At 38.8% G+C, this 24,980-nt stretch overlaps 1 protein-coding gene across 5 annotated transcripts in view; it reads left to right on the top strand.

The window, feature by feature from the left end:
• LOC148038026 (lipid phosphate phosphatase 2-like) overlaps positions 1-24,980 on the top strand; it is a 53,987-nt gene that overhangs the window by 17,874 nt on the left and 11,133 nt on the right. For all 5 annotated transcript variants that reach the window (XR_015688876.1, XR_015688877.1, XM_087668102.1 and 2 more), the window contains exons 2-6: positions 20,997-21,098; positions 21,317-21,579; positions 24,423-24,510; positions 24,594-24,703; positions 24,853-24,946. Coding sequence is in view for 3 of the 5 variants with exons in the window: in XM_087668102.1 (XP_087524228.1) it covers positions 20,997-21,098; positions 21,317-21,579; positions 24,423-24,510; positions 24,594-24,703; positions 24,853-24,946 (657 nt within the window). In the remaining 2 variants the exon portion in view is untranslated. The remainder of the gene's footprint in view (positions 1-20,996; positions 21,099-21,316; positions 21,580-24,422; positions 24,511-24,593; positions 24,704-24,852; positions 24,947-24,980) is intronic.

Genomic DNA, 24,980 nt, shown 5'->3' on the forward strand with positions numbered 1-24,980 from the left:
CAAAGTCCATTGAAACGCTACTCCACTTGTCAGGAATTTATCAAGATGTGAGATGCTTGGTTGTTTGTGCAATGTCAATTCAATACATGTAGGGCTCAACCAAAGTCCCCATATGTGGCAAATAAGAATATTATGCAATCAAGGCTAAAGTTTGATGTATGCTAGAATGCCCTATTGTTAGTAGTTTTGTCAGCTCATGAGTGAGTTTGGGCATGTGTTTTAGTGGGCCAAACATTTTAGCATAGTTGCACTCGTACGTAGTACGAACTGGTTCGTACCGTACCGTACCGTACGAATTCGTACAAAAAAACAAGCACTTTTTTTTTTGGGGGGGGGGGCGTGATTGTTGTTGTTGGTGGTGGTTTGGGTTGTTGACTGTTGTTGTTGTGGTGGTGGTGGTGATTTTGTAGCCTTGATCGATCAACCAAGAAAGTGAGTGGAAGCTTGATTAGACTTCTAATACATGTTTTGTTATGATTTATCCTAGAGTCAAAGGCCATACATAAGGTATTCAAGTAGTTCCAAATGTTTCTAATTGATGTTCCATCATTTTTCACAATATGTTAGTGTCATCAATAAATAAATTCAACACCATTTGAGAATCATCAAGTAGCTTAATCCTATTGATTTTACCTTTGTTCATAGCTCATTTTGCACCACCCAACCCAAAGCATTAGTACACATTGCTAATAAAACTAGGCCAGAGGATAGCTTGGTCTAATGTACCTTCTGAGAGTACACGAATTAGTGAATGTACCATCGGTAGCTACTTTAGCCTTAGCAATGTCAAACAAAATCATAATAAAATTCATAAATCTTTTACCAAAACCTTTGGTGGTTTGTTTGGTAACTGTTGGTCTCACAGGTCATTTTGGCCTCTTGTAGACGTTAATAAAGCATCTCATGTCATTTCATCTCTCTCTCTCTCTCTCTCTCTCTCTCTCGCCTCTCCCTCTCTCTCAACCTTCTCTCTCTCAAGCATACATGCCTCTTATTTGTATGATCATTCATGTATGATGTATCCACTCCTATGTATGTACTTGTAAGTTGTAGCGCATGTTGTGGATACGGCATATGTCATTGAGGTTTTGGCGTGTTACCCTCAAATATTCATCTTATATACTCCAATAGCATTGCTATTTAGACTTTAAACATTTGTTCTATCATCTATAGTTCAAAATAATGAAGTTAATTTTTTTTTTCGTACTAATATCGTACCGTACCTATAAAATCTTAAGGTACCATTTAGTATCGTATTTTATCATACCGTACTTTTCGTACGTGACAACTATGCATTTTAGTGATTATTGTATTTATGGTGATTTTGGCATTTATTGCTGGCCAACCTAATCACATTTATGGCATATTTTTGGCCTATTTATTTAGGCTTCCTCCTCATCATTTGTAGATTCCAGTGTAGGCCTTGTTGGAGATAGGGAGCCAGTGCGAGCTCCCATGCAGCCAATGACTCATTGTTGTATGCAACTATCTCGTGTTTGGTATATAGATTCCGTTTCCCGAGTATATCTTCCAGTTTTCCCTTTGTAGTGTTCTTTTGTTTTCTCTTTTCTCTTGTGTTGTGCAGTCTATTATAACAGTCTTCTACACTTCCATTGCTGCACCCACTTTTGTTTTCTCTTTTCTCTTGTGTTGTGCAGTCTATTATAACAGTCTTCTACACTTCCATTGCTGCACCCACTTTTGACATGGTATCAAATGTTTGTGTTTGGGCTTTGGATGCTGTTTTATTCTGTGGATAGTCTGCCCTCCCAATTTGTTGGTGCTGATCTGGCTTTTACTGTCTGCTGCGGCCTGGACAACCAGTCCCTGCTGCAAATGGCGTGATTTTCTGCCCCTTGCAGCCTGTGTTTTCAATCAGCTGTCTGTGTTTTCTGATTTTCTGCAATATTTTAATGCTGATGCCTGCACTTAATGCTTGAGTCTGCATTTTGATCTACAACAGCTGTGTTTTATGTATTTATTGCTTGTGCAGGATGGACAAGGGTGATTTCAGCCTTCTAACAATATTTTTTGATTGTTCTCACTCAGCTTATCTTGGATTTTGCAGATGTTTTGTGATTATCTTCCCTTGACACTGTGTGAACTTGTACTTCATGTAGTTTGTGTTGTGCTTGATTGTACACACACACACACACACTCTCTCTCTCTCTCTCTCTCTCTCTATTCTTTATCTTCTCTTTCTATCCTCTCTAGATGGTTCCTCCATGTTGTTCTATTGATGAGAAACTTCACATCCTTGATTATTTAACTTGGATTGTTGTTACGAAAGCACGTTTTGTGCAAACGAGATTGCGGTATGTGGTTTCTAGAGCTATTGATTATCCTCAGTTTTCCACCTTTCTTCTTGACGATTGGAACCACGACAAGCACGAGGAAGCTGTGCTTACATAGAATTTTGATGATGCACATGCATATTCTTCTCTTCTCTATTGTATTTCTAAAGAGGTTCTATCGGTGGTCACCTCATGTAGGACAGCTTCAACGATATGGACAAAGTTTTAGATGATGTATGCGACTCCCTCGACAATGCGTGTAGTTACCATCTATGGCCAACTTCATTAGATGAAGTTTGAGCCAAAGAATACTATTTACTCATTTTTACTCCGTTTTACAGAAGCGCAAGCTTAGCTTCGTTACATGTAGTTTGCCCTTCTAGAGACCCACCTTGTGGGGATTATGCTCTATAAGCTCCCTTTAGAGTTTGATGGAGTAGCCAATGCTTTGGGGGACAATATGTTGTCGTAGGACTACAGGTTCAATGAAGGGAGAGCAAGGAAAAGACATCCATACAAGTATTTTGAATATGTGCTTATGGTGAACTTGAACAAGATGTTTATAGGATTTTTAGGTAGCAAAACTGGTCTATCAAAATAGTCTAAATCTCCAATATTAAGTTCGAATGACTTATTGAGAACTTTGGATGCATCCAAATACATACAAGGACCTATTTTGGATAGGACAAGTCGTCCAAGACCAAAACTATCAAATAGTGATGTGTTTTACGAGAAGTGTTGCTTTTGGATATTCTGAGAAGATTTTCGTAATTTTGTCTACGTTGGCTAGTAGATCAATGTTCTTTTGACTATCTTGAGTAATTGGATAACCATATTTGGAGTTTACATAACAAAGTTATGGGCGAAACAAGTTGTAGCCAGATGTAGGGTTTGTAGAAAAATGAAAACAAGGAAAGCAAAAGCAAAGGCAAGGAAGTCAAAAGCAAGCTTTTGTGTTTGAAAAGAAAATTAGGGATAGAGTTGTACAAAGAGAATCATGGATGAATGAGAAGGTTTGGGCAAATCACATCAGAGCTCAAAACAAAGAAACTGATTGTGTGAAGGGTCTTAACCAGGACTAAGTTACCTCTTGCCAAGAGAGGTGACTGATTGAGAGATGGATTGCAAGGTATCTTGAATTCGTTCATTGTATACTATGTCTTCATAATACAAAGACTTTCTTGGAATAATTTTTTTGCTTCTTGTCTCGTATCCTACCAGTCTTTTTGAAGTTGATCCCGAACGGATCGTGGCTAAACATCCTAATCCTTGACATCTTTGGTAAACCCGAAGCGAAAGGCTACAAAAAATTAGTAAGATGGGTGATAGCGAGCATGAAGCAAAACTTGTCAGGAGTAGAGAAAGCATCTTCAACACCACAAATATTGATATGACACATGAAATCCACGACTTTGTGGGGACCTATGAAAGCATAAAACACGATGAAGTTGTTTTAAGGGCACTTCAAGCAATTATTACCGAAATGAAGAGGTTTGGTGAAAAGACATCTCAAAATTTCTTCAAGTCTTTCAAGGAAAGTTAGAATTTGCAAATGTAGTAAATGAGATGTCATGACACTTCATCAAAGTAGTTACTTTTGAACCATGGAATCAAATTCTCACTTTATATGATAGGGCAAGTTTCAAGAAAGCCTTAAAAGATGAATTTTTCTTAGAGGATTCGGATTGCATAACAAAGCGCTCATTCTTGGAATGGGTTGTGAGGAGTGGAAAAGGTCTATGTATTATTGAACTACAAAGAGAATTTGAGCAGAAATATGATCAGCTTAGTGCAACCGAACAGATGCTTGTATTTGTTGAGAAAGTCTACTCTTCCTACAAGTAGTAGATCCTACGCTCCAGGCAGAACTTTAGAAATTCCTAGAAGACAATTCAATGGAAAATGAATTAAAGGCTGATTGGGCTGATGTTCAAGAAGCTGTTTCGAAGCTTGTAAAGAGGCAACGTAGCCACGAACAATTGAGGACTCCATAGCCTATGGTTCTTCCTTTGTGACCGACTTGTCTACCAAGATCATAGCCTATAGTACTTGCTCCTACTTTAGGTAAATAAGATCTTTATGAAGAACTGATTAAAGAAATGAGAGATTTGAAAATTAAAATGTCTTTAAAAGAAGATTCAGAGCGAGCTCTTCTTGGGCTCCACTTAGAAAGGAATATGTTAGGAGATGCAAATGTTGTGATAGTCCTGAGTATCAGTGCAAGGATTGTGTGAGTCATTTAGAGATGCCAAGAGAAAGAACTTGGTTTCTTGGGGACAGAATGGAAAAATCTGCTTGATTGAGATAGGTATGCCAATTACTTTGAACTTTGGTAAGGGTGGTATGAAGAAGCTTCTTGAGGACCATGCAAACATCTTATGTAACTAGAGGAGATGCTTCAGCTTATGAATACGCATTGAAAAGAAGACTATGAGGAAAATAGAGCTCTAGTAGTATGTTGGTAAGAAAGAGAAAGAGTTGAGAAGACGGAGTTATTTGGAGGATAAAGAGAGTATTGATAGAGTATATGGGCTATCATGTATAGAATCTGCTACTACAGATATTTTAGCCATGCCAAAAATAGAGTTTCAAAGTGGATCCAGACTTATGCAAGAAACATACCTTGGATGCTGAATTTTCTTAGTGAGAAGAGTTATGTATTGATTTATTTCAGCAAACAAAGAAGAGGATTGAAGTATTTTAGTTGACAGAGTTGCAGAGGGCGGAATTGCATCAGTCAAAAGAGTTTAATGTTGCTGGCCTGATCTGGTCCCCTTATTGATGCCTTGGGCTATGTGTAAGGAGTCCACTCTTTGTATTCAACTTCCATTTAGATTCAGTGCAAATTTATTGTTCATTCTCTTCTTTCATTGTTGTCTTTCTCTTCGCTTCTCCCTCCCTGTTCGTGTTCCTCTTCCATTGCACACTCTCACAATGATACTTATTTGAAATCTTTTTGCAAATATCCTCATCATCAAGCACATGCACTTTGCTTTGTTTAAAATAATCCATTATGAATGGAATGCTTTTCCACAATCTCTCTCCATAGCCAACTTTTGAACGTTCGAACTGCCAAAGCATTATACGCTACTAGGTCCATCTTGGACTTATTACTAGATCCTATCGAACTAAGAAAGATTGTTTTGACAACACCCTTTGAGGGAAAAATATAAATCGATTGAGATTTCTGAGAAAGATGAGGCATTGACTTCAAAGTTTCAACCAAGGGTATCGACAACCATATTAGTTGTGCACCCTTTAGTAACGGATCTCAAAGTCAAACTTTTCCATAAGCTCTCTTCATTTTGCCTTGCAGCCATGAAGATTAGGCTGATCATAGAAGTACTTAAGGGAATGCCGGTTAGTTCAAATAATGAACCGAGCGCCCTATGAGTAATGACACCAAACTTTAAAGTGTATGGATGCTTGCTAACAAATTTTTCTCGAGTGACGTAATGTGTCTTGTTATTTGTGAGCTCAGTGCTCTCAAATAAGATAGGTAGATTGTCTTGATAAAAAACACCATCTATAGCATAATTGTAGGCATATGTATGAATCTCATAGGGTTTATCTAGACATATAATTTGTAAGATTAGTGTAATAGTAACTGGCAGTTTCAATGTTTGAAATGATTGATTGAGCTTACTAGTGTAAATAATTGGTGGAGTAATATGCTTTTTCTTGGTTCGAATATATCATTAAGTAAAGCAATTAAGGGTTTAATAATTTTAGCATAGTTTGTGGTGAACTTTTGAAAGAAACCAATAAAACCAAGAAAGATTTTACTTGTCTAATGGTCCTTGGAGAGGTTAATTAAGCACTACTCTAACCTTCTCGGAATCAATTTGGATTCTATCAATGGATATGGCATGACCAAGTTACATAAGCTCCATATGAAAAAATACACGCTTCGGTAGTTTTACAAACAAGTGTTCTTATCTTAAGAAACATAAGATAATGCTCAGATAGTTCGCATATTTTTCCAATGACTTACTACAAATAAGTATGTTGTTGAGGAAACGCCTATTGACTTTTCAAGTTACAGATGAAATAAGCCATTCTTCATTTTGTTGAAAAACTGTGGGAGCATTTGTTTATCCAAAAGATGGGATTAAAATTTGATAGTACAATGTAGGTAACATAGACTTCGGGACATCCTTAGGAGCGATCTATATTTGATGATATCTAGACCTAAGATCGATCTTAGTGAAGTAACATGTATCATACAGCCAATCAATAAGATCATTTAGTCAAGGTAACATACATTTATTTTTGATGGTGATTTCATTGAGACCTGTATAATCGATGCTTCACAAAGACTTACTAGGTTTAAAAACAATTATATAGTTGCCTAGCTATATTGTCATTTTTTTTTGGGCTAAATCTATATGGTTGTTGAGAGACAAGGTGGCTACTAAGCAACCTCTTCATTCTACGATCCAATATACCGCTAGACGATGGAAGTCCATTAGAATAAAAACACATGAATGAACACAAGCAATAACAGATCCAAATGCTTATTCACATTAGAGTTATTATCAACATAAAATTAAAACTAAAAGAATTACATTGCAATATTGATAATTGAATTTTTTCATTGAAAGGAATATAAGTAAGAACACTTGGATAATAAAAATATTTGTTGAATTCGAAGATTGATTATTTTTGTATCAGATTTAGTGATCTTGGAGGGTGGAGAACCCTTTATTACATAAAACCAACCATCAAATTGAAAGGAGTGTGATTTATAGTCTACAAAAGTGACGAAGATCTATAAAAATACTATGGCCTGCCAAGAATGACATCCACATAGTCTAGACTCATCAATGGTAAGTCCAAAAGGCTCGTGGTACTCTCTGATTGAAAGATCCACTCTCGATAGTCTTGGTGAGTAGTGTTGCGTGGAATGGAAGTTGTTGGTCCAATCGAGAAAGAAGAAAATGTGAGTAAAGATGTTGTCAAATATAATTATAATTGTAAGAAGACATCTTCTATACCTTTGGGACAACAAGGTGCATCGAAGGTAATGCCAAACCCTTCATTTGAAGCTCCCAAAGATGCTAATGAAGCGAAACGATTGGTACCTATGGGGCAAGGAATGCTAATGCAAGGCCATCATGGAAGTGCGAATCCAATGGATTTTGGACAGCCAAGCATTCGTGCAATGATGGGGGCAGCTAGGATACTTTGGTGGAAGCATGATTTTTCATACCATGATTGGACAAGGACCGCATACGGGAATGCATGGCACGAATCCCTATGGTATGTAGTAGCCAATCCATGGTGTACAAGGCCCAAGGTATTTGGGTATGGTTGGAAATGTGCCAAACCTTATGTATGGCAGCATTGGTTTGATGCCTAGGGTAAAAAGTAGCATGTTTGGTAATGCAGCTGCAACCCTGAATGCTTGTTGAATGCTAAGGAATGTAGGAATTTGGAGCAATATAATAAAAAGTTTGGGATGCATTGCTATCTATTACTTCTTATCGCCCCTTACCCCTTCATGAGCAAGTGGAAAAATATGTTTGTGGGTGTTGGGAATAAAGGCCTCGTACCTTTTAAATGTGCTCGGGTGTGAACACACCCTTAGCACTTCTACTTACACATATATATCTATCTAAAAACCTAAAGGTAGTCTCTCGTCATTGTATCTACAAACGTGCTCACTCTCTGCTTTGCTCTATCTCATTCTCTTTGTCTCTCACTGCGCGTAACGACTGACTGTCTCGATCTTCGTGTCTAACTCGTCACTACAGTGGGCTGCCGAAAGGAATCAGGGATTTTTGCATTAAATTCATAGTGTCTAGCATGTCTCAGCTCATAGAGACTATTGCTACAGTCGATACTTTGTTGCGTGGGAAGGATTCGGGCTTCCTAGAGAGTGGGGAGAAGCCAAATAGAAAGTGTAAGGCTAAGAAAAGGGGCAGATCTGAAAAGCAGCTTGTAAAGAGCCCAAAACAGCAAAGAAAGGGCTTGAAAACATTGGCATAATGTAGGGAATTGATGGTTGCAAATAAATGTTTTATTTGTGAATAGGAGGATCCATTGCAAGGGATTGTCCCAATGAGCAGCAAGCTGAAAAATTAGAAAATCAAGGAGGTTCTAAAGAAAAAAAGCCCAAAACATTAGTGGGATTGGTGCCTAATGTTGTTAGTGATTAGCCCAATGATGATGCTACTGAGTTGTCTAGAGCATGGGGTAATATTAGGGATCATCATGCATTGATTTTCTTTGATAATGGTGCACGAGGCAACTTTGTTTCTGTAGATATTGGAGCTTGTCTAGGCATCAGAGAGGATGAGATGGGATCCATGGAAAAAGTTGGAATGGCATGTGAAGGCCATGTAGAGCTTATCACATCCCTCATTGAAAAGTTTCGATTACATGTTCAGGGATATGTGAACAACGAAGAGTTCACTTGAGGATTGTGATGTATTGCTTGGTATGCCATGGTGTCATTGTATGCATGGAGTGATTGATTCTCGTGCAAAAAGTATCACTTTTTAGCATAAGGGAAAGACACTCACACTTAATGTAAAGTTGAAAGGTGAATTTGTCTCTATTATATCTGTAGCTTCCATTTCTAAAGTAATGAAAAATCATCTTTTAGTGTACTTGGTTTTTACCAAGGATAGAGATGATAGTGAGAATGTTGGAAACATGTCTAAGTTAGAGAAGGATCGCATGTCATTTTTGAAAATGTATGCTAATTACTTTTCTAAGTCACTTCCAGTGTAACTATTGCTTAAAAGGCTAGAAGATCATGGCATAGATCTTATCCTTGGAAGCAGCCCACCTAATCAGCCACCCTATAGAGTTAGTGTAGCACAATAGGAGGAGATTATGAGTCAAGTGAATGAGCTGTTACAAAAAGGTTTGGTTTAGTCTAGCTTATCTTCTTTTTGTTTTCCAATGCTTTTGGTGCAAAAAAAGGATGGTTCATAGTGTATATGCATTGATTATTGTACTCTGAACAAGATTATGATAAAGAATCGCTTTGCAATTTCTCAGATCAGTAACGTTATGGATAGATTTTAGGAAGCAGCCATATTCAGTCGGTATAGATTTAAAAAATGGGTATCATTAGATATAGATGTGCCTAAGACAGCTTTTAGAACAACTTGTGGGCTATATGAGTTTCTTGTCATGCCTTTTGGGCTTACAAATGCTCTTGTCACTTTCAATCATATAATGGATTAATTTTTCAGGCCAAAGAGGAATTGTGGACACTTTCTTTGATGACATGATTCTCTATTCAGAGAATGTGGCTAAGCATAGAAGACACTTGGACATTGTGCTCAATGAATTGCGTGAGCATAGGTTGGTTATTAATGACAAGAAAAGTAAATTCTTTTTGTATGAAATTAATGTTTATGATTAGCTTTGCAATGGCCAGAGACATGAGCACTTTGTGCTAAGAGATGCTTTGTTGATGATGCATGGATGACTATGTGTCGCAAAGCAGTTAAGGCTCGGATTATCATTGAAAGTCATGTTTCTCCGTATGTAGGACACAAAGGTATCGGTGACATGATCAAGGCAGTGAAACACTTCTTTTATTGGCCAGCTTTGAGGCATGATGTAGAACAGCTTGTCAATACATACATCGTATGTTAAAAGGTAAAGTATGGTAGGCAAAAGATATCGTGGTTATTGTAGCTATTGTCTGTTTCTGATAGGCCCTGGTAGAGCATCGCAATGGACTTTTTTTTTGACTTGGCTAAGACACCTCCAGGAAGAATGATGGGATATAGACTATCAGTTGCAGGTTTAGCAAACAAGCCCATTTCATTCCGGTGAGGAAGAAAATAAAGGCTTATCATATGATACGATTATTTTTGTAGTATATATTTAAGTATCATGGTATGCCAAAGTCGATTGTTAGGATCGAGATCCTCGGATGTCTAGTTTATTTTGGAATGTGTTGTTTGAGAATATGGGTACCACGTTGAAATTCTCATCATCCTTCCATTCGTAGACAAATGGTCAGTTCGAGGAAGCAAATCCCACAGTGTTAGATCTTTTGGGGTGCTATGTTTTAGACCACAAGACACAGTGGAAGCAGTATTTGCTCTTGGTTGAGTTTTGCTTATAACAACACAGTGCATAGTTCCACTGGCAAAGCTCCATTTGAGCTGGTTGAGGGCCTATCTTGCAAACTATGGATAAGATCTTTGATGTTAATTATCATGCGGAAAACTTATATATAGCCTATGCAAACTATGGATAAGATCTTTGGCCTATCTTGCAAACTATGGATAAGATCTTTGATGTTAACTATCATGCGGAAAACTTATATATAGCCTATGCAAAGGTAAAATATGCACTTCAGAGATCATAAGAAAGGCAAAGAGGGCAATTGATTGTCATAGACATGCTTTGTAGTTTTTGGAGGGTGATTTTGTATTGATGTGTGTTGAAAATACGAGGCTAAAAAAGATGAAAGAAAAAGAAAGATTCTATCGGATGTGAAGTACGAGATACTAAGGGCCATTCTAGGTGTTGGAGACGATCAACGATGTAGCATATCGGTTGAAATTACCTCGACATTGGCAGATACACAATGTTTTTCTTTTTAGGTTGTTAAGGTCTTTTCATGGTGATGTGGAAGAGGATATGTCTATTGAAATTCAACTTGAGGTTGAGGAGTTGGATGAGATTTTGATACTCCAGCAGATTTTGGCACATAAGGAGAGAAAGGTCAAAGATAAAATTTCCAAGAAATACTTGGTGAAATTTCAGAATTATTTGCCAATGGAGGCCAAATGGATGGAAGAGAATGACTTGGTAGACCATCCTCAGTTGTTGCAGCTTTATCTAGATGCTTTTCAATTAGAGTCAACTTTTGTTTCTACTTAGTCAAGTTCAGGACAGCAGGGGTCTGGAGTTTTGCCTGATGCTCAAGGGGGAAGTAGCACTTTCAGCCCACTAGTTGTGGACAGCTCTTGTATGTAGTGGAACTCAGATGTAGCTAGCATGCATCCAAATACTATGATGACAATATGGTCACTACTTAGTATACTAGTCAGTGCGAGATGTATGTAGATGAGTACAAGTTTCACTAGGGCAGTGGAACTATACTTTTGCATTAGCTTATGATAAGTTTGGTATGAATTTTGCCTCAATTTTGAGACAAAAATTTTGATAAGTTTCAGCTAAGTTTTTGATTAGTTTGAGAATCGTTTATGGTCACTTTTGGGATCGATTTTGCATCAGTTTTTGCAATGAGTTTGTGATTAGTTTGGGTTGGCAGCAAATTGTGATCAATTCTCAGATCAGCAAGTGATTAGTTGATGATCAGATTACGCTCAATTTTCAATGGATTACAACTGGTTTCATGGGGGGCAATAGCATGTTAGCAAATGCCATTGATAGTTTCAGCCATGGCTTATGTTAAATTGATGCTTTTCCATGGTTGATAGTCAGAACAATTGAGAAACATGAGTTATGGATGCATCCAATGAGTTTCTAGCACTAGCTATGGATTGATTTTTAGTCTTATATTATGTATATGGTGGTTAGAAGTTCTCAACAGAATTGGGGCATGTAGAATGGTTGGACAACAGTGCACTATGTTGTGATTGTGATGCATTATTGAGGTTTCAGTGCAATATACTTTTCCTTTGGCACAATGCAATGCAATTAGGGATGATTGCAGGGATTTTAAGGGGGAGGTCTGCCATAGGGACTTGAAATTTCGAGATGCTTTAATCTTTTGATAACATTTGATTAAGTTATTAATCAAATGTGCAAGGTTGTTTAAGCACATGTAATGTACATGGCAATTATTTCATGGTAATAGGCCAAGGATCCCGAGGATACAGTGGACGTCAAAGGAAAAAGTTTTGATAGTTATGCTAGTTGGTTTTGGGAGTTAGTGTCAATTTTGATTTTGGGATAGTTATTTGGTCAATAAGTGTCGGTGGTGACACTAGGGACTAGCATTAATTAATTAATTAATGTTAGTCTAAGGGTCAATAGAGATTGGAGACTACTCCAAGTTTCAAATGGCCTAGCCAATTCAATTATGGATAGACACATTTAATTAATGGTAGGGTTAGAAGGACTAAAATTAATTTTTGGTATTGTTTAATTCTGAAAATTAATTAAATGGTTGAATAATGTTGAGAAATGGGTTTAGAAGGTTGTCACTTGGTAAAAATGCCCATGCAAATTGAGAAAACGTTTTTGGGGGGACTGGGTCTTAGTCATGTAGTTAGTTTATAGCTTGGGAGAGGGAGAGAAAGAGAGCTGCTGTCCATTTTCTGATTAGAGAACAACAATTTGTTGCATAAGATAGCCATCTGGGGGTCTCAATAGGTAGAGGACAGCAAGGAGGTACCTTTTAGGGGTTGGCAACAACATTACTAATCAGGTGACATCATTTTGAAGGTACCTAGCAGTAGGTGATTGCATTAAATGCAGACTGGAGCAGGCAACAGACAGAATTCAAAGTCTTCTTGTGAAGAAAATCGGATTTCTCTCTCATCTTGGCTTTCTCTCACCTTCTCCAACCCATTCTTAGGATATGTTAGCTTTTCTCAGTCATTTTGAACAGACCTCTGCCAAATATTGTGGACTGTAGAGAGATCTTTGCTGCAAACCCTAAATTTCTGCAGAAATTAGGTTTTGACAGCCACCTTAGGACCCATGCCAATTGGTGAAGGCATCATACATTGAATTTAGTATCTGAAATTTGTGTAATTGTCAGGGAATTCAGATGCCAACCAATTCATTGTAACTTGGGGCAGCATTTGGCCAATTGGTGGTTTCATTTGTGCAAGTCCTGGGTGAAAAATCAAGGGGCAATTGGCCCAAATTGATTGTGAATATTGCTACAGCAAACACGCTTTTTGTAATAGCAAAGGAGATTATGAATCTCAGCTTGTACGCATTCCATTAGTAATTAAGTTGAAGAAATATTGGAAGGGGTGCTAGCTTTGGGGCCCACAAGATGTCCAATGTTTGAGATTATTAAGGTAATTTGTGCATTCAAAGTTATATTCATTTGTTGATTGCTGTAGTTAAGTGCTTAATCAGGGAATTACTATCCTTTCCAAGAAGGAAGACTGGTTTCACTTTACCTCTTTAATCTTGGACAATGGCCTATTGGCCCCAAAATGGGTATCCCTTGTGGTATTTCTTTTTCTTTCATTGCCAATTGGATGGAATACATTGGGATTTCCTAAATCTCCATTGCTATTCAATTGTCTCTTGTTGTCATAAATGACCAACAAGTTTTCAAACCAAATTGCCCCTTGGTTTCCTTAAGGATTGGCCTTCAATCATGTTTTGTGGAAGATAAATTAGCTCCAAATTCAATGTTGGTTGACTAGCCTCTCCAATGGCTAGAAAATGGTCCCAAAGAAAGTAGCAGCTGTTCAACACCTCCGCCCAATAGTTCCAAAATGCAAAAATGATATTTGCTTTTCCCTCTAGCCCCAATTCAGCTTTCCTAAACTTACATTTTGCTAAGTCCTAGTCTCGGAAACTAAATTTTCAGCATTATCCAGCCCATAATATTAACTTTTAGGAATATAAATTATGAAAATCAATTTAACAATTATCTCTCTGCAAAAAAAAAACTAACTAGCCAACAATTGAAATGGCTAAACCAAAATTTCCCTCAAGTATATTGAAGTACTTACTAGCCTTAGATTGGCATTAATTAGTTAATTGATGCAAGGTCTCGAATGTCACCACAAACACTTTTGACTAATTAAAGTGCTCTAAGCCAATATTTGACACCAGAAACCACCTTGAACTTAACAAGCATAACTTGTTACAACTCTTGTCTTTGGCATTGGCTTATATTTTTGGGTTCTTGGTCCGCTACTATAAAATAACTTGCTTGCAAATCATGTGTATCTCACATTTGCTCATTTGATTATTAAATTAATCAAATGCTAATCTTGTAATCTCCAACAGAATTGACTAATAAAATAATCCTTGTGCCATGTTAAGTCATATGTGAGTTGTCGAAATTTAATGCGTATATCAAGGCAGAAATCGATCCTTAGCATAGATTTCTAATATCTGTTTCAACTACCCTTGCTCTGTTTACTTTTCCAAATGTAGCAAAGAACTATTGTACGAAGGTCTCAAAGTTATATAGCAATGGGGATTCATTCTCAAGCAAGGGGGCAAACCAAGAAAGAGCGATACCTGAGAGAAGAGTTTCTACAAGGCCGACCCAAGAAGTATCATTTGGATAACGATCTAGTTGCATATGCATTGGAGGAAACCTCTGAATTTTGACCTTGTGCTAGCAAATTTCTTTGAAAGATTGACCTTTGGTTCTTTCTTATGCTGATCATGTAGGTTGCTAGCTAATGGACCTTTGGCTTGATGTAGACTTGTCTCTTGAATTTCTTGAAGTTATCGTTGTAGGTCTTGCATAGCTAAGTCCAAAGCTTGTGGTTGCTTTGCTTGTAGCCTTGCATTACTTTCTTGAAGCTCTTGGATTTATTGTTGGATGCTTTGTAAAGAAGCAACAATATCTTCTATCATGGACTCTATCACAAGTAGGCAAGATTGTGGTAAGAGAGTCTTGCCAAACTGTTATGGGCATGAGGAGTGTTTCTTGTCGAGAGTGAGGAGATAACTCTCATAACTTACAAGAGAAGAACTTGAAAGAAAATTTGAACTAGAACTCGATTGTGAGATAACTCGACTACAAGAGAATGCTCACAAGGGCATGGCTTGATTACAAGATAAGATTTGATAACAAGACAAGATTTGGAAGAGGACTTATCTCGCAAGATCCTCACAACTGGTGTTAGCAAGATTGAAGGGCTTGCAGCCTTTGATCCCTATTTATATTATAGCCTAGGGAGGTTAAGGGAAACGTATGTCATTATAAGAGGATGCCACATGGCATGACATGCATGTTGAAAATGGCATGATGCATAATGACACATAGCAGGTTGAAATCAATGATGATGCAAATATGCTCTAGTAGAATTTTCTTGAATCTTCTAGAAGCTTCATGGAACCAAGGGTTGTCCCAGCTTGCATACGAAGGTTGACCTTGCTTGAGCGTTTGCTACACTCTAAACTGAAAAGTTGACAGGAGGTGCTCAAACATCTTGAATGCCACACTATAATGGATAGGGAGCTTGAAAGCATTGACCAAGATGGGACTTGGGTATTGGTGGATTGTTTGAGTCATAAAAAGAGCATTGGTATGAAGTGGATTATTCGAACTAGGCTCAAAGCTGATGAGACCTTAGATAAATACAAGGCAAACCTTGTGGTGCAAGGATTTAGCAAAAAATATGGTATAGATTATAAGAAGACCTTTGCTTCCACTACTCGCTTCACATCTTTTGTCTTTTACTTGCTTTGGTTGCTTACCATAGTTCAGATGGATGCTATCCATGTGGTCCATCCATGTGAATTTTTGATTCCAAGCCATGAAACGAAGGTGCTCGGTTTGTGAAAAGCTCTTGATGGGCTGAAGTACACTGCTCAATCTTGGCTCCATGAAATGGATACTTTTCTCAAAATCTCATTGCTTCCATTCCTTCCCTTATGATCCACACATGATGTACTCTAGATGTAGGGAAAGGATTGGCATGGACATCGAGGTAGACAGACCTTATGCGCAGTGAGAGAGACAGAGAGTATGCGAGTGAGCAGAGTAGAGAGTGAACACGTTCTTCGGTACAATGACAAGAGTACCACTTTAGGTTTTAGATAGATATATGTATGAAAGTACAATGTGCTAAGGGTGTGTTCACACCTGTGTACATATAAAAGGCATGATGGCCCTTTATTCCCAACAACTTCCCGCCTAAAGGCAATGTGCCTTAAGAGGAGAAAAGAATCAGCTAAGTCTAAGTATGTACAAAGCTGAAATAAATATATCTATCCAACTCCCATCATTTGTCGGCAATGAGCAAACCGCTCTGCTGGAAGACCCTTCGTGAGAAGGTCTGCAAGATTATTATCTGTATGCACTTTGACAAGCTCAATGCTCTTGCTGTCAAGTACATCTCTAATGAAGTGATACTTCGCCTGTATGTGCTTTGTCTTTGCATGAAAGACAGGATTCCATGCTAGCATGATAGCACTCTGACTATCATAATGGAGAACAAGTAACTTTGTGATGCCAAGCTCTCCCACCAGACGTGAAAGCCATAAAGCCTCCTTGCATGCCACAGTGGCAGCTACATACTCTGCCTCTGTAGTAGCTAATGCAACACACTTTTGTAGCCTGGAGATCCAAGAGACCGCTCCTCCTGTGAAAGTAAACACATACCCAGAAGTAGACTTTTTGCAGTCTACATAACCAGCATAGTTTGCATCCGTAAAGCCAACAACAGATGCCTTCTGCTTTCCAAAGCAGATGCATAACTCCTTTGTGCCTTTGAGGTATCTCATAATACCTTTCACTGCATCCCAATGCTTCTTGCCAAGGGTTGCCATGTATGTGCTAACCACTCCCACTGCAAAAGCAATGTCAGGACGTGTAGCAACCATAGCATACATCAAATTGCCAATAGTTGAAGCATATGGTATCTTGGCCATTTCAGCCTTCTCATCATCTGATGTAGGGCTGTCCTCTGCACTGAGTTTCACATATGGAGGCAATGGAACCCCAATTGTTTTCCCTCCTTCCATATTGAAACGTTGCAAAACTTTGGAGATATACTTTTGCTGAGATTTAACACTAGAGGGGGACTAGTTATATGCCTTTGAATGTGAATGGTTTGTTGATCATGGGCCGATATGCATCTACTTTGCATATATCAAGACAGAACTTAGCTCCACTTTCGAGATGATTGTCCTTGATTTTCTCCCTTATTGGGTAGGGAGGTTGTGTAGCATGCTTGGGGTATTTTGTGTCATACTAAAAGTATCCCCTTCAACTACTTGATCTAATTTACCCTCATGGTGAACAATCAATGGCCACTAGGACTCAAATGGTGCTCCCTCGACGAGCATAAGCATCATCATGTAGTTGGGAACTCTTATGGCTCATTCACACTTGCCTTGATCTCTCTAGTTCAATCTCTATTATTAGCCAATATTTTAATTCACCAAAGCAATCTCATTGGCATCCATGTATGCTTGTGTTAAGGTATATTCATTATTTCTTATGGCTTGTCTTTCAATCAATGATTAACCTTGCATGGATATATTGTTTTTGACTTGACCAAAAACTTCAATATCCATTGCTTCCATGGCGCGGTTACATCTTCTCTTCGGGCTCGGCTCCTATCTCATGGTCAAGCTGAAAATAAGAGATTGTAGCTACATCTTTTAGCCAAGGCTGAATACCTAGTCTTGTATGATGGTACCGTTGAGGCTATCTACTTGAGGAGTTTATTGGTAGAGTTGTAGGTACTAGACTCCCATGTGGGACTTGTGTAGTGCTATATTCTGAATGCTAGAGTGTCATCACACTTGTTGACAACCCCATTATCAGCAAGGAGGCAAAGCATATTGGAGTCCACTACTATTTTACTATAGAGCAAGTGGAGATAGCCAACATTTGCCTTGAATTTTTGTCTCCTTTAGAGAACTATATTGACATCTTGGTCAAAGAGATCAATTGATGGATACTTTAGCATCTTTGATATCGAAGTAGTTTTGGTCCATCTTACCCTCTGACATCGGCAGCGATGGGGAGATGGGCCCCCCATAGCTTTTCTTTCCATAGCTCAATGGTGAGAGGGGCTGGCTTCTTCTCTTGATGCTTACATGATTTTGGTGACTATTTTCACGATTTCTATGCGTTTGTATTATTATTGGTTTGCATCTCGATGATCATTCATGCAAAAGAGTTCTTGGACAAGTGAACCTCCAGTGGCACTGCTGCACTTTGCATTTCATTCTGTTTTGCAGGACACCTTGTTGTGAAATAGGGATTTGGAATGGATGAAAACTTAGGAAAGTGTCCCTCCAAGGTGAAAGCCCTTGCATTATATGAGCATACTCCTTTTTACGTTGTCAAAGAGTGGTTGACTTGAATCCAATATATTTGCATCAATTACCATTGGTAGTCTTATTATGGCAATTTCATGGCAGCTAACTCTTGTCTATCTCATCATTTCCTCTTCCTCTTCATCAATACCCTTGCCTTGCAATGATTCTTTTAATGGAGGATAATCTTCTAGTTTTGCTGTTCATATTGCCTCTAAAAGAAAAGAAAAGGAAAATCAAGGACCAAGTAAATTAGGCTACCCAAACGAAGATATTCATTGCCTTAGCAATCATGGTAGGCCCTTGGCATTCTTGGTCCAATTCCTTTGTTATTTGGGGTGGGACCTTTTGGGTAAAAAGAGAGTGGAGAAGTGACTCTCTCCATCTTGGGACCTTTCTGGGCATGGGAAGGCATGTTGAGCCACTAAAGTAAGGCATTTATTAATAAGAAAGTCATATTCAGTAATGGCTATCTTATTTTCCTTAAATCGCCTTAAAAAGTGAATCACCAAAAATAGAAGGCTTTATTTTGGAACAGTAGATCAAATGCCCAAAAGCCCTTTATAGATAAAGCATGTTGTTAGCATCCAGCTTCACCCTTGATCATTACAACCAACAAGCCATTTCCACATGCTGCCCATGCTCTCAGGAGATCACCCATTAGCCTGATCTGCCCTAGTCTTTGCCATGCTTGCTCCAGACTTGCTCAACCCTTTGTTGCAGTCACTGGCCATCTCAGAGGTCCTCCTGAGCTGTCATCATCCATTTCCAGCCTTCACCGAGCTGATTGGAGCAGTGGCCATTCCTTCCATATTTGTGTTGTCATTGTTCAGAGGAGATACAGCTGCTGCTGTCACTAGATGACCTGTTGATGTCTGTGTTTTATCATCTCTAGCCATTGTTTTGGGTTGCTGACTGTTGACCCTCTTCATCCTGATTCCTGCTGTTCGTGGGGCTGCCATCTCAGCCAGGATACCTGTGTTTTCACTACTCCAGAATCATCTTAAAGATCTTATTGCTTGAAGGACTGCATTTTCTTGGCTCCATTGCTGTCATGATATCATGAACATCCTGTGGATTGCTGCTGCTGTATTTTAGGATCGGTCACAAGTACAACATGCTCTGAGCATTGTTCTTGACATCTTTGATATCACTCTTAGCTCACCTCATCCTTGTTCCTTGACGACGTAGAGGTTCAAGGCCTTAGTTTTATCATACACTTTCATATTTATTCATTTTCCTGAATATTCTATAGATGGTGTTTCATAGTTGTTTTTGTTACTTTTGTGTTTTGGAATACACCACAAGAAGGAGACACTCTTGGAGGTGTTCTTAATGTCTCCAACACCACACTTAGCTCACCTCATCCGGGGTCCTCCAGACAGGGAGGTTTGAGGCCCCAACTGTACAATACACTCTCATATTCATTCATTTTCATTTGAGCATTCTACAAATTGTGTTCTAGTAGTTGTCATACCTTTGGCATTTTCCCTTTCTTTTCCCTAGCTTTTCTTCACAAGATAGTGCTGTTACAAGGAGTTGTCCACCAAAACACAACAATCTGGCACTAAATCAAGTTACCTCATTAGAGTATAATGATTAAGTGGATAGTTGCCCAATTGACAAAATGTCCCAATAAGGACCAAGGTGCATATGACTCCTTGACCTTGAGTAGTGTGCCTTGTTCTTGGCACCCAAAAATAAAGTGAGTGGGTCGAAAACAGGGACATTAACAAAAAATGGGCCAAACTTGACAAAGCTCCCAATGTCCTATACTTGATTCAAGGTAGAGCTGACAAATAGAAGATGACCATAATTGCCAACAATTCCCTCCCTCTTTAGGGCACAGCCAGTCCACCTAGTTGGCAAAATGAATCTCCGGCATTGTCAAGTCTTCCTGTTTTAGAGGGTCTGGGAAATACTAATTGAGGGAAAGATAGAAGTACAAACATGGGGGGACGACCTATGAAAAGGGAAAAGGGTGAAAGGAAGATTTGAATGGGCCCTATAGAGTTGTAGGTGGGAGGATACACTAGGGTTTGTAGAGAAGATGCACTGTACGAACAAACACAAGATTGACAAATGACTTAGCTATAAAGGAAGAATGAATGCAACCAGACTCAATAAACAAATCATATTTATGATGGAGCAGAAGATCATCCAACAACCATTGTTTGTGTTGCAATTTGATGGACCTTGAATGCAGCAAACGACCGAACTCTGATGCTAAAAAGAAATGGTTTGGGCAGGAGCAAGGCAGCAAAACACAGCAGTCTGGAGCAGAGGATGTCATTGAGGCTGAGGAAGGTAGTCCAAACTGACAGTCTAGCAGCTCTCACACCAATGGAGGTTGCTGAACGTAACTGTTTGTAGCTTTAGTGGGAAGATTCTATGATTGCTAGTGTCTCGAAGTTTTAGGTCTGTCTGTATCATGCACTTGCTATAAGAAAACACGAAGGTGCACACATGTTCTATTGGCTCACAAATATTTAGAAGAGCACATCTTTCTGATCTGCAGAGGTGTACAATTTCCACAATTGTGGCTCGTCATATGCATGCCATGAAGTTTTGTCCATGTTTTTTAAGGTTCTTAACTTTGCACAAATTCTCTAGTGATCATGTAGTGAAATTTCTGTATGCACTCTACATGAACCTGTCCACTTTTTTGCATAAGATGCCTAAGGAGTTACCCTCACTTCTTGCAAACGTTTTATCTATCAAATTATTTTGAGATACTTTGAAAAATCATATTGAATTGAGTTTTTTCTGCAGGTAATCGGAGCATTTCATTGGAACCGTTTTTACATTCTCATCCAGAGAGCTTGGAGGAAGGTTCCACTGCAGAGGATCCTTTCTTGTCATCTGACAAAGCAGGTCCTTGTGATTCTTTACATTCATAGGATGCACACATGGAAATAGTTTACTGAGTTTCTTTATAGTTGAGCTTTAATTAGAGTCATAAACTGGTATACAGGTTAAATATGCCTGAAAAGAACCACATAAAGCTTTGATACATAATGTTGTTGAGATTTGTAACGGTCAAAGAAAAGGGACTTTTTGCAGTCTTTAACAATAGCCTCTCTTTTTTGCAGGAAAGGGGGGACTGGTAGTTACTAAAACCACCATGAACCAAGCTACTGATAGAGGAGTAGGGGATGTAATTCTTACTTTGAGAGGAGCAACTTACAAGCTACTCAGATTTCACATCCATGACTGGCTTGCTATAATTGCCCTTATTGTCATTGAGGGAGTTTTGAACATAATCGAACCGTTTAAACGATTTGTGGGAAGGACTATGATAGATGATTTTATGTATCCTCTGAAGTCAAATACAATTCCTTTTCAAGCTGTGCCAGTATATCTCTTCTCTCATTTAACTCCTTTTTTGTGCTTTGAAATTTCATAATGTTGCAACATTTCTCTCATTTATCTCAATTTTTTGCGCTTTGAAATTTCATAATGTTGTAACATTTGATGAACTATCTTTTTCTGTTAACAGTCAAACTGAAGGGTTTGGATCTTTCATTTCGCTAAAGCTTTCACTGACAAATGAGCAAGCTAGAGTCTTAGCAGGTGCAAAGTCTTATCAGAGTGACTCAGAGTCTTAGCAGGCGTGGAATTGAAGGAACAAGTCAATGAGCACAGAGACAAAACATCAACATGAAAGCATGGACTCAAAGAACTCAACATATATGGAATGAAATTCACTAGTGTTCAGCGTGACAACATAGAGTAGCCATAATAATGGTGAAGAGCCATAACAATGGTAGCCTCCCATCCAGACTAAAGACAGCAACTCTCATGTCTAAGGTCTCCATGATGAGATGCCAAAGTACAAGTGTAGTGCCTAGGATTAGAGTAGGTAAAAGCAAATGAGCGACCCTTGAGAAGGACCAAATTGTTCCAACTAATGTGGATACATATGTGTTACTGACACAACTAACACCTTCCCTCAACTCATAGGTGATCAATGATGAGGAAGATAAGAAACAATATGAACCATGGACACTCCAACAATGTGCACTCCATGGGATCAACATCCGCTACACTGCATAAGCTGCACCACACATCCTAATGCTAATGAAGTGGTGTACAACAAATGCACCAAAGATAGGAAGAAACCGACCAAGTTATCACACACCAAAGTCACATGAATTATCAATAAGCTCTCTGTACAACATATGGATCTCCCTTTTGAGCATCAGCATGCCTAGTGGTTCCGTCATGTAAAGCAAGCACAAGAAGCATAAAGTACAAACGACACAAGAACTTGAAATTTTCCCTTTGTATTGCCAAGAAATTGGCGTGTGCATGAACTATGAGGGAATACACTTATCAGATGTCTACATTTGCAAGAAGAAAGGGCTCAACACTCATGCTCCTCTTGACTCGCAAGCTTGCCTAATGATGCATCATGCTCTACAGTAGAGACCCAGAACATCAACCAAATGCCGATAGGTGAACCCTGATCACCACCAGGTCCACACTCTCAAGTGGAAACACTGTACGAGGAGCAACCACACTAGATAGTCCAGGTCTTTGATAAGCTGCTTACCCTTGTGCACTACCGATGCTTCTGGCATCTCTCATGTGCGCGCCAGCTCTTCTCACTTTTTGCCCCTTGTTGCTCGCCGCCTCCGCTTCCCTGTGAGGAGATCAATTCTAAGATTTTGAAAAGCGTAGCACCGTGATTGAGAATTCTAGGGCTAACAAATTACAGAGATCAACTAGACTAACAAGAGAATTCTCAGAGAATATATGAGAAAACAATGAGTTATGCGCATTGCCTTACCGACTGCAATATAGGCGGAGTTGGGGTGAAGGCTCGATCAATGTTGGCTTTCATGTTTTTGATGTAGATCACTCACTTTATGTGAGAGGGTGATGTAGGTTTAGTCGTCATCAAATCACCTATACGGATAACTTGATTATCAAAGTTTGACTATTCTCTGAGAGATGTCTTTGGAGCGAACATGAAAAATTGAGCAAGTTCTAGAAAAAAGAGCTCATATTTGCAATGTCATCAAGTGAAATGTTTCATAAGATGAGTACTACAAAACATCATCTTTTGTCAATGATGAGTGTCCAAGGGTGGTTTAGGGTTTAGGGTGTCATTTTGATTGATAAAGCTCTCCAATTGGGGCAAGTAATACAATAAGAGGATCAGGTAGTTTGAGAAAAAGAGGGCTATTTCTAGGCAAGTACATTGACATTTAAATTACTACTCACATACCCACGTATATATACCAACTTATAATTACTAATTAGGTCGAATCATCACCAAATACCGTAGATCTAGCATAGGGGGAAAAATTCAACCGATGTCCATAACACAACCCAAAGAAAGAAGATCCAGCACTCACAAAAATGAACGCAATGGATGAGAATCCGGCTTCAAGATCATTCATATTGTCTTCTATTTAAACGTGATGCCATTTCTGGAGTTTATTAATACCCAAAAGGTCCCATATGAGTGAGCTTGAAATCCACGCACGGACGCAGTTTATTGGATACCTTCACAAGGTCCCATACGAGTGAGCTTGTAATCCACCGGTTAGTCCTTGGGGATTGGACCTGACTTCTCCCGCGACCCACACAGATGCCTTATCCACTGCTCTAAACGCTGCTGTGAGAGATCACTAATATTGTTGTTCCAATCGAAACTCGTGGGCTGTTTTGAGCAAAATTGTCTCTAGAGCTGCTCTCGAAATCCAGATTACACAAGACTATTATTCTCAATTAAGCCATAAAACACAAGATCGTGTACACTTTACCAACTGCGGATTTACACGAGACTATGCAACCACCATCCGTACCACAATAGTGTTGGGTCAGCACCATTGATACTACGCAAAACCTCTTCGATTCTTTACCCAACTCCGCCTATCGTGACAAGACGTGGGCCCTTCCCATCCTAGTGCCATATCTTGTGCCTGCTGTCCAGATCCTTTCCTTCCAGTTATTATGTTTGAGCAGCTCAATAATTGTTATCAAGTGTATTATATTATTTGTGATCTAGCTAAGTTTCCTTGTCTGGTAGTCAGTCAAGTGGGCCAATGTTTGGTGATATAGTCTACCGTGGGAATCTTTCCTACGCCTTTCGGGTGAGGGCTACAAAAGTTTTCCTATCATGATTGATATTGAAAATTATTTAACTCTCTATAAAGCTAACAGGAAGTGATTATCTTGCTATGTCAGGTTATTGCCATTGTCATCCCACTGTTGTTTTTCATCGCATATTTTCTCTACACCAAGGACATCACAGATTTACATCATGCAACTCTGGGTAACAAAATACTGGATCATATATAAATTACTTAGTTTAGCAAGCTTAATGCTTCTAATCTAATGCATCTCCATTGTTGTCAGGCTTATTTTTTGCAGTTCTAATCACAGCGGTAATCACTGATTCTGTAAAAGATGCTGTTGGTCGTCCTAGGCCAGATTTTTACTGGCGTTGCTTTCCTGACAATGTTCCTGTAAGCAGCTGCTCTTCAGACTTCTGAAGTCTGTATGGCTAACCCTCTACCGTGCAGATAAATCGAGGCTGAGCTGTGATATTGGTTTTTAAATTTGGTAGGGAAGTTTGGCATCGTAGTGTATGTCTAAACTTCTTTTCACATTTCAGAGGTATGACAATGTAACTGGAGAAGTCCTTTGTACTGGTGACCATGCTGTAATTAAAGAAGGCCATAAAAGCTTCCCAAGCGGCCATACATCATGTACATAGTCAATTTTTAATTTTTGCATTCTTTT

The sequence above is a fragment of the Lygodium microphyllum genome, chromosome 3 (genome assembly GCF_053477565.2).
Source record: "Lygodium microphyllum isolate KBCC chromosome 3, Lygodium_microphyllum_v1.1.10, whole genome shotgun sequence".
Lineage (NCBI taxonomy): Eukaryota > Viridiplantae > Streptophyta > Polypodiopsida > Schizaeales > Lygodiaceae > Lygodium > Lygodium microphyllum.